Source organism: Osmia lignaria, chromosome 15, assembly GCF_051020975.1.
Source record: "Osmia lignaria lignaria isolate PbOS001 chromosome 15, iyOsmLign1, whole genome shotgun sequence".
NCBI classification, from domain to species: domain Eukaryota; kingdom Metazoa; phylum Arthropoda; class Insecta; order Hymenoptera; family Megachilidae; genus Osmia; species Osmia lignaria.
Window position 1 is genome coordinate 11,781,599 of NC_135046.1, and position 9,223 is coordinate 11,790,821.

Sequence of the window (9,223 nt, forward strand, 5' to 3'; positions counted from 1 at the left end):
ACGAAAAAAAAAAGATATGAAATGCCTCGTACAAGCCCCTGGTGTGAGATAAGTACGACAATTATTATAATATTATAATTATATTATGCTCCGCGCGGCACTGGGTCACTGTTATCATGTTTCCTGGACCCGTTAGCGCAATTTTTCGATGCTGTTTGACAAATTTTATTCGAATTAGGTGACCTCTATATATTATACATACATTAATAGTGTAAAATATTGTTTTTAAATAATTTATCAAATGAGAGACATCGCCGAGATGATAATTAGATAATTGAGAATGAGCTGAGGGATGAAAAAAAAAGCGGAGAACACAGAGGGTTTGTTCCTGCTGCAATTTAGGAAGAAGAAAAAGAAAATTATTTAACGGACAAACGAGCAAATGAAAAAAAAAAAAAAAGAAAAGAAATAAAAGACACAAGAGATGAGAATACAGGGCGCGTCTGAATGGAAGCCAATGGTGGCTAATTGCGTCAGTCGCATAGTACAAATATGACTTGTACATAGCAACCCCTAATCCTCTCCCCCTTATAAAATTAATTGGTTAATTTACTCACACACCACACTCACACTGTATCTATAGTATTTATTATCTGGGTAGAACATCATTATTGGGATTATTATTATTAATTATTAATTATTATTAATTATTATTATTATTACCATTATTATATTAATATTACGAAATACAGTTTTATGTGTATATATAATTATATACCTCATTTCACGCGATACACGCGATTTTCTGTGTCTTGCAGTTCTGATGTTGCAAACAACGTTCCCTCTAATGTTTATTGCAATCGAAAGGGATCATCGGAAACATCACCACCTCTCCGTTTCTTCAAACATTCGTTATGTTGTTTCTCTACAAGGAATTTTACCAAGTTCTTGACAAATTACTAGTAATATAATATTTAACGTTTAATTTATAAAAAGAAATCTTTTAGTTTAGATTACACATCTTTTATTTACTTGAAAAATAGATCTTTCTAGAATACTTGTTACATTTTCCTTCATTATTTCGTTGGTAGAAAAAGATCAATTCTAATGCGCTTGTAACATTTATTTATAGAATAGTGTACATTTTACTCGACTCTTAAATAATGATGAATGAAATTAAAAATTTCTCATCATTACATGTAGGTACGTATAAACATTATATCTATGTGTGTATATATATATATATATATATATTATATATATCATTATGAAATACCGTATGTATCACACGTTTCATCTTTTGGTGAATATATTAACGTTTAATTCGTTGGCCTAAATAGACTAGTGTCATGACGTGACAACAGAGAGGAATAAAATTATAATTATACTTGCTATTACTGTTGGGTTTACAGATGTACAGTTCAACTGTTATGGAAAATATTTTTTAAACATTTTCCATAAGTTTTTCTTTTTCAAATACAACAATATATAATTTATGGATTTTTATCATTCTGAAGATTTCTCAATAATTTCAATGTGTCGAAATTTACAAATTAATTTGAATTTTTCGTTATATTCTGACACTTGTTAACGATAGGTTTACCCATCAGTAGTGTATAGCAAGTGATATGCCATCATATCCATAAATGATTTATAGTATTTTGATTAATATTGTAGATAGACTAGTATTCAGTGAATACAGTAGTTGACTGATCCGCAGTAGGTTTCTCCACGCTATGCGTGATTCCATATGGCCTTAAGTGATAAATTAAGTACTCCAGAACGTACATCATATTTGGTGATACGTAATGAAAGGATATAGCGCTATCGGAACAACAGTTGAGACCATCTTTGGTATCGTAATAAATGTACTTCCAGTACCAAAAATTCTTATCCACGTGATTTGGAATTAAATGGTGTTCCGGTACGAAAGGAAAAAATCGTCCACGACCATGGGGATCTCGCGTGTCCATTGCTTTAACGTTTATCTTTTCAAGACACTTTCCCATTTCTACATCTTCCGCGCCGCCGTTGTCCCCCCGACACTTTGTCTTGTCGGGCAAAGCTTCTTCCACGAATTTTCGCAAAGCTTCTTTACTAAGTACATATCCTGCACCGCCGCTCATGTATCCTTGCTTCACAAACGGCTTAAACCTGCAGCCAAAATACAGCGGCGAACTTGGGTCATATGATGAAAGCATATACCGTAGATTTTCTACCACCACATATCTGAAAATGTATCGTGAATTTTATTTTAGATATACATTGCTCCTTTTCAGTCACTATTTCAAATTTTCCCGCGTTTAGTGGATTTGAAAAGTGGCGCGAAAGAAAAATGTAAAACATAGATCACTAACGTATCATCATCAGCCTTCATAAACCAATCAGCTTCGTCTTTATACTTTTCATAAACATATTTAAAAGCTTCTTTGGTTTTTGCCCATAAATTGTCTCTCCCTTCTTTTACCGGCAGAGCAACTGCAGGTAAATTTATATCTGGACATAATAAATTTAATATTAATTCAAATATTTCTTTTCAATGTTTAACTTATTATAATTTACCTTCGACAGAGCTCATAAACAAAAGAATATTGCAACGTTTGCCCCATGTCGCTTTCACGTGTTGTGCTTTACTTTGATGATTTTTAGGCCCTGTCATGACCCAACAAAGTACGCGCACCCTTTTTGCAAGATCCTGCGCGACTTTATCTTCACCTTTATGGAAATCTTCATCCGCCCCATGAAATTTTACTTCTGTTTCAGGTCCAACCTGTTACGTGTATCCATGACATTACAAATGTGAACAAGAAAGCTACCAATTACAGATAATGTATTCGCACCTCTGATTCCAGCTCTGAATAATGATGTGGGTCTCTTGAAAGTGGAAGGTTACCAGAAAACCAATTAAATATATATGGCACATCTCTTGTAGATGCTTTTAGAAGGCACGCTGAGAGAAATCCAAAAATTACACCAGTAATAAGCGTTAATACAAGATGTTTACTATTTCTAACACCTATGTTAAAGATAAAGATTGTTCAGTTAAAGCAATTACAATTTTTTCACATATTTTTATCCAAAGCTGTTACCATTAATATTTGGGAGCCTTTGTCGAACCATGGTACACAATTATTTATTTTAATAAAAAGATAAGCATTATAGTTAGCGCAAAGCTTTTGTTTCCTTTCCACTATTAACAAGTATGCATTGTGTGATCTTTAATCACACGAAGTTTCTGTAATTCATTAAGAAATGTTAATCTTATCATTATCAAAAGAACAAATTACTACTATACCTTTCAAATACCAAAATAATTTTCTACTGTTAAGCTCACACCCAAAGTTATCTTGGCCATTTTGTGAACATGCTACTTGCTACTTGAATAGTATACCTTATATTAAAAATGTTATAAAACTGGTAGACTGTTTCTGAAAATAAAATACAATCGTAAGTATTTTCTTTTTAACATTACAATTTTAAATGTCTACTTTTATTTTAATAACATTAAAAATAATTATACTTTTAGCTACTTGGACTATCACTAAAATAAGTAATTACTGATTACAGAAATTATAACTAATCATTTAAAGATAAAAGGTAATATGAAAAAGATTATGATATAGCTAAATATATATATTACAAATAAAAATATTTCTAATTGTGGTGATCCTACTGTCACAACACTTAACTGATTTTGATGTATTTTTTTAACCCTTTTATATCATCATAAGGAAGTTTTACATAGGATAAAGTTATAATAGACATGAACCATAAATCGATAATACATATGTGTAAGATTTGCAACCTTATCAGTATTTAGTCTGATCTTAAACTTTAGTTACTTACGTCGGTAAATACAAAACAGGATTTAGACGTGCCATAAAATGGAAAGAGATTCATAATTATAAGAAACGAGAAAGAAAATCTCTCTAAAACACGTTTATCTTATCGAAAACGATATACAACCAAATACATATGAATATATATGTACCTAATATGGTGTTGCTTCTGCATTGCAAAGAAATGCATAATTAATATATATGCACATGTACGTAGATATTTCCATACAAATTTTCAAAGTATTGCATACTTGCATTTGCAATTTACACTTAATAAATTCTGTAGTACAATTCGATTCTTTCAATTTTCATTCTGATCATAATTTTTTCAGTGTAGGTATTGTTTTCTTTAATGCGCACGTAAAGTCTATTCATACCTTACACTCAACGCTATTTCATTTGTGATTACAGTAAAATATTATTGGTTACATAATTTAGTAAACAAGCTTGTCTAATTGATATTCGCAACAGTCTTTGTACTGTTGGAAAATTCAATCAACAAGGCTACTAGCATAGCGAAAAATATTGCCATCATGTCTTAACCAGTGACTACAAGTAGGTAGATCGGCGTCCCTCAATGTTCATTGCTCTGTAGGCGTGTAAATGGCTTGGGGTGTTAGGGACCCCGAAGCATTGGTAACTACATACTGACCTAATGTCGTCATCTTGGGGTATCAGCGACCCCGTATCACCAACCACTGCATACCGACATATTATCCGGGGTGTCTGGGACAATAAATCACTAATGACTGCATACGGACATATTCTCCTGGGGTGTCTGGGACCCCGAAGCACTAATGACTGCATACCGACGTATTTTCCTGGGGTGCCTGGGACCCCAAAGCACTAATGACTGCATACCGACGTATTCTCTTGGGGTGTCTGGGACCCCGAAGCACCCACGATTGCATACCAACATATTCTCCCGGGGTGTCTGGGACCCCGAAGCACCAACGATTGCATACCAACATATTCTCCTGGGGTGTCTGGGACCCCAAAGCACTAATGAGTGCATACTGACATATTCTCCGGGGTGTCTGGGACCCCAAAGCACTAATGAGTGCATACTGACATATTCTCCTGGGGTGTTTGGGACCCCGAAGCACCAACTACTGCATATCGACATATTATCCTGGGGTGTCTGGGACCCCAAAATCATGATTTTTCGAAAACAAAGGCATGTCACTGTATGATATCAACATTGACTATACAAGAAGACTGGATATGTTTTTGTTCGCAAGGGATCATGATTTTGGGGTTCTGCACGTACGGAACACAATCGGTATGACGACCGTGCCTGTTTTACCAATCCCTCTCTTGCCGCAACTCGTTTGAATAAACTCATTAAAAATATTTTATTATCATGTTATTTATTATTTTAATCCTATATCACTACACCCCTTACATCCCTGCACCCCATGCAACCCTGCACCCCTTACATCCCTGCACCCCTTACATCCCTGCAGCCCTTACATCCCTGCACCCCTTACATCCCAGTACTCCTTACATCCCAGCACCCCTTACATCTCGGCACCCCTTACATCCCATCACCCTTTACATCCCTGCACCCTTCATATCCTGGCATCCCTTATAACCCGGCAACACTCATAATAAATATATTATAAAAACTGATTCGAGTAAGGGTAAGTAGAGGTAAGTAAAGGTAAGTAAAGCCTCGTGAAACCGCAACATTGTTCCAAACGCGCAATCCCGGCATCACATTTTTGAATTTTGAATTTTAAATTTTGAATTTTAAATTTTGAATTTTAAATTTTGAATTTTTGTCCCTCTGGCGGGAAATGTGCGAACTAAATTTTCGATGTCGAATCAGCGCCCTCTGGTGTCAGAAAAAGGAACTAAATCATTCCGAGATTTTGGCCCTCTGGCGGGAAATATGCGAACTAAATTTTCGATGTCGAATCAGCGCCCTCTGGTGTCAGAAAAAGGAACTAAATCATTCCGAAATTTTGGCCCTCTGGCGGGAAATATGCGAACTATATTTTCGATGCCGAATCAGCGCCCTCTGGCGGCAAAAAAGGAACTAAATTTGTACAAAAACTGTTTCTGGAACATTGTTGTATGGATATGAAGGATACATAGATGTAGGAGATGCAGCGATGTAAGGGATACAGAAACGTAGGGGGTGCAGAAATGTAGGGGGTGCAAAAATGTAGGGGGTGCAGGATTGTAAGGGATGCGGGGTATAAGCTATGCAAAGATATAAGGGATGTAGTGATGTAAGGATTACAGGGATGTAAAGGATACGGAAAAGAGTAAAATAATAGGCGAGACACACAGGAGTAATAAAATAAACGCGTTGATCCTCGTAATGAGTTTATTTAATAAGCTAAGGAGCGAAATACAGTAAATTAAATAAACACAGAAAATAAAATAAAGGTATGTGTATGACTAGAAGAGGTAGATCCGCACCCCTCGGCGGTCGGTGTAGGACTGATGTGCCAGTGAGGTATGGTAACAGAAGAACTGGCAAAACAGGCACGACTTATGCCGACTGTGGAAACCTCTCTTCATACTGGGTAGCCGCACTCCCCAAAAATGACCACCTTTCGGTAACAAAGGCATGTCCAATCTTCGACTATCTATAGTCACTGGCCATGCCCCAGTCTTGTTGGATCTGTGGCCACTGGGTCTACTATTGTTTGTAATCTATTGGTGAGGTTAGGTTACTGGCAAAAAACATTTAGAATATTTTTACGTTAAATTACATCTGAAACAATCTGACATAATATAACAACATTTAATTAATTTGGAAAACAGAATGTTCTAATAGGTTTTAAAATTTCAGGTGTGTTGTCAAGAAAGAACTCCAAATCTTATACATACATACATCTATGTTCATAAAATTTGTGCGAAATAAATAAAGAAAGAGTGGCACTTAATTTTGATAATGTTATATCATTTTTCTAAGAATATTGATAATACTAATATACGCTTAATTTATAATGTATTAATATGTCCAATATTATCTTATATTTTCATTTGTGTTTGTAGTAGCAAAATCAATAATGTCTGAGCCTATGGATAGTTCTGATTCTTCTGAAAAACCAAACATTTCATCAAAAAATTGTACAACTGATGCTACTACAAAAAAGAAACCATCATGCATAATTGTTCTTGGAATGGCTGGTTCTGGAAAAACAACATTTGTTCAAAGACTTGTTTCTGTATTGTATAACACAGGAAAGCCATATGTAATAAATTTGGATCCTGCATGCAAAGAGGTTCCTTATCCTGCAAATATAGGTACCTATAATGTTATTAGATTTAACTGTACCATATATTTAATTTTATACTCTGTATTGCAGACATTAGGGATACTGTCAATTACAAAGAAGTGATGAAACAGTACAGTTTAGGTCCAAATGGTGGTATTGTCACAGCCTTGAATCTTTTTTCTACAAAATTTGATCAAGTTATAGATCTTATTGACAAAGCAGGTAAAGAGCACGAATATGTAATTTTGGACACACCTGGACAAATTGAAGTATTCACATGGTCAGCAAGTGGAACAATTATAACCGAAGCTTTAGCATCCGAGTTTCCAACGATCGTGGTGTACGTGTTAGACACCGTGAGAAGTGTTAATCCCGTCACGTTCATGTCTAACATGCTCTATGCATGTTCTATACTCTACAAAACTAAACTACCGTTTATCATTGCCATGAACAAGGTAATTATAAGTTTGATCAATAATTTTTTCATGTACTAATTTATAACAATGAATTTTAAGATTGATATCGTTGAGCACAGTTACGCAGTAGAATGGATGCATGATTTCGAAGCGTTTCAAGAAGCATTGGATTCGGAGACGAGCTACATCAGTAACTTAACGCGCAGTATGGCACTGACGCTCGACGAATTTTACAGTCATTTACGTAGCTGTGGTGTTTCTGCCGCGACAGGAGCGGGTATTACTAAGTTCTTTGAACTCGTCAAGGATGCTGTGGAAGAGTACGATAAGGAATATAAAAGAGATTGGGAAAAGATGAAGATTAAACGGGATGCTCAGAGACGAAAGACAGAAGCGGAACAGCTTCAAAAGGCAACTGGACAAGCTGTAGGAGAAAGTGTACCATTCGTAACAACGCTCAACAGCGGAAGAGAAATTTCAGATATATATTTAAAACATGCTGGTAACGAATCGAGCGAGGACGAAGAAGGGACTGAAAATCCCTATAAAGAAGAAGAGGACGAGGAGGAAAAGAAGGAAGCAGAGTCGTTCAGAAACTTCTTAAACAGGCATAAAATGCAGCAAAGTAAACAGATGGCTAATCAGTCAGCTACCACTAGCGATACGTAGTTTCTGTAGAAATAATTATTTTTATTTTTATAAATAAATTTTCTAAACAAGCGAGTGATGTATTTTATACTACGAGTACAGTGAATTACTATTTTAAATAATTCTTTCAAGGATAGTCGAATGCTATAATGATATTGATAATACAGAAAACTTAAATCAATTAGTATTTTTTGAAAAATCTGTCCATTGTACATAAACGCTCGGAGTGAATCGCCTGCTGCTTGAATGATCATTTTTCGAAGAAATTGATACCGGATTTCTCGTAATCCAATTGCTGTTCTCTTCGTGGTCTTGATTACTGTACAAGTCAAGACCGAATACTGAAATTTGTACAATTAGTATTAATTTAATCGTCTAGTTATTTAAGTATCCTCGTTATAATACCTTTCTCTTGGGGGTTTAAAGAGTTTAAGGAATGTTTGTCTTTAGTCGAATGGTTATGCGCTTTTTGATATTCCAGCGCTATCTGTTCTAGGGTTTTCGTTAATGCCAACTGTGTAAAAGAGTGAAGAATTTTAGAGGTCGGCAATTGAAATAATTAAATAAATTATCAATTTCGATATCGATGTTAAAATCATTAATCCAATTACCCGACACATGTGCAAACGCGACACGTGATCAGAGTCCTTGTTCAGAAACTCTGCTTCGGTGGGATTTTTCAAACTGACACGGTGACAGTGTTTCACTTTCCCAGCGGTTTTCCTGTACACCCTAGACAGGAGATCCGGCCTACCGGTGCGAAAATTCTCGTGAAGAAATTCGTGGACATCCGGATTATGGGAGTTGCATATTGGGTCACGATTGTGCGAGGTAACCTTTCGGAAACCGTAGAGATTCAACTGCCTGATGAAACTGGTGATGTTCTTCGTTTTGAAGATGGAATTACCCGCGTCCAGATATTGTTCTTGGAACTTCTTGTAGTCGAGGAGGATCGTATTCCCGTTTAGGCTCCATCGAATGGCACCGCTCTTGCATTCGTTTACGATCCTCCATAACTTTTGGGGAAATCTCAGTGAAAGGAATATGCAATCGTCGTACATTCTGATTATTCGATCGGAACGGATAGAACACGTCTGAAAAAGAACGGACACTGCAAGTTTGCTGGTATAGGTGTATCTTTCGT

General features: G+C 35.8%; 3 protein-coding genes across 17 annotated transcripts; 1 reads left to right on the forward strand and 2 right to left on the reverse strand.

Annotated features, from left to right (window-relative positions):
- Positions 1-270: 270 nt before the first annotated feature.
- On the reverse strand, positions 271-4,330 carry C1GalTA (Glycoprotein-N-acetylgalactosamine 3-beta-galactosyltransferase 1). 8 transcript variants are annotated; one of them, XM_076692542.1, is made up of 7 exons: positions 3,932-4,330; positions 3,332-3,368; positions 3,030-3,175; positions 2,781-2,956; positions 2,503-2,710; positions 2,298-2,436; positions 271-2,169 (listed from the first exon to the last, which is right to left on the reverse strand). In XM_076692542.1, the coding sequence occupies exons 3-7, from the start codon at positions 3,058-3,060 to the stop codon at positions 1,623-1,625; spliced, it is 1,101 nt and encodes a 366-aa protein (XP_076548657.1). In that variant the 5' UTR covers positions 3,061-3,175; positions 3,332-3,368; positions 3,932-4,330; the 3' UTR covers positions 271-1,622. The 8 variants fall into 8 exon arrangements, with proteins under 8 accessions (XP_076548657.1, XP_034188957.1, XP_034188954.1 ...); XM_034333066.2 differs by having other exon boundaries at positions 3,247-3,368; XM_034333063.2 differs by having other exon boundaries at positions 3,236-3,368.
- A 2,033-nt stretch (positions 4,331-6,363) lies between these two features.
- Positions 6,364-8,100, forward strand: LOC117608397 (GPN-loop GTPase 1). 8 transcript variants are annotated; one of them, XM_034333457.2, is made up of 5 exons: positions 6,364-6,457; positions 6,586-6,689; positions 6,792-7,043; positions 7,106-7,470; positions 7,531-8,100. In XM_034333457.2, exons 3-5 carry the CDS (start codon positions 6,806-6,808, stop codon positions 8,098-8,100), a joined length of 1,173 nt encoding a protein of 390 aa, XP_034189348.1. In that variant the 5' UTR covers positions 6,364-6,457; positions 6,586-6,689; positions 6,792-6,805. The 8 variants fall into 8 exon arrangements, with proteins under 8 accessions (XP_034189348.1, XP_034189345.1, XP_034189346.1 ...); XM_034333454.2 differs by having other exon boundaries at positions 6,586-6,671; XM_034333459.2 differs by having other exon boundaries at positions 6,423-6,452; positions 6,586-6,671.
- Positions 8,101-8,256: 156 nt separating this feature from the next.
- On the reverse strand, positions 8,257-9,223 carry LOC117608399 (heat shock transcription factor, X-linked). Its single transcript, XM_034333462.2, has 3 exons — positions 8,691-9,223; positions 8,485-8,593; positions 8,257-8,420 (listed from the first exon to the last, which is right to left on the reverse strand). Exons 1-3 carry the CDS (start codon positions 9,138-9,140, stop codon positions 8,257-8,259), a joined length of 723 nt encoding a protein of 240 aa, XP_034189353.2. The 5' UTR covers positions 9,141-9,223.

Bases quoted from the DNA above. Each gene is read 5' to 3' on its own strand.
- C1GalTA (XM_076692542.1), bottom strand. From the start codon at position 3,060: ATGGTTCGACAAAGGCTCCCAAATATTAATG. The intron at 2,957-3,029 runs GTAACAGCTTTG...TCTTTAACATAG, and splicing joins AAGGCTCCCAAATATTAATG to GTGTTAGAAATAGTAAACAT. The intron at 2,170-2,297 runs GTTAGTGATCTA...ATACATTTTCAG, and splicing joins ATGAAGGCTGATGATGATAC to ATATGTGGTGGTAGAAAATC.
- LOC117608399 (XM_034333462.2), bottom strand. From the start codon at position 9,140: ATGTACGACGATTGCATATTCCTTTCACTGAGATTTCCCCAAAAGTTA. The intron at 8,594-8,690 runs GTAATTGGATTA...TCTTTTACACAG, and splicing joins CGCGTTTGCACATGTGTCGG to TTGGCATTAACGAAAACCCT. The intron at 8,421-8,484 runs GTATTATAACGA...TACAAATTTCAG, and splicing joins TTTAAACCCCCAAGAGAAAG to TATTCGGTCTTGACTTGTAC.
- LOC117608397 (XM_034333457.2), top strand. From the start codon at position 6,806: ATGTCTGAGCCTATGGATAGTTCTGATTCTTCTGAAAAACCAAACATT. The intron at 7,044-7,105 runs GTACCTATAATG...TCTGTATTGCAG, and splicing joins TCCTTATCCTGCAAATATAG to ACATTAGGGATACTGTCAAT. The intron at 7,471-7,530 runs GTAATTATAAGT...ATGAATTTTAAG, and splicing joins TTATCATTGCCATGAACAAG to ATTGATATCGTTGAGCACAG.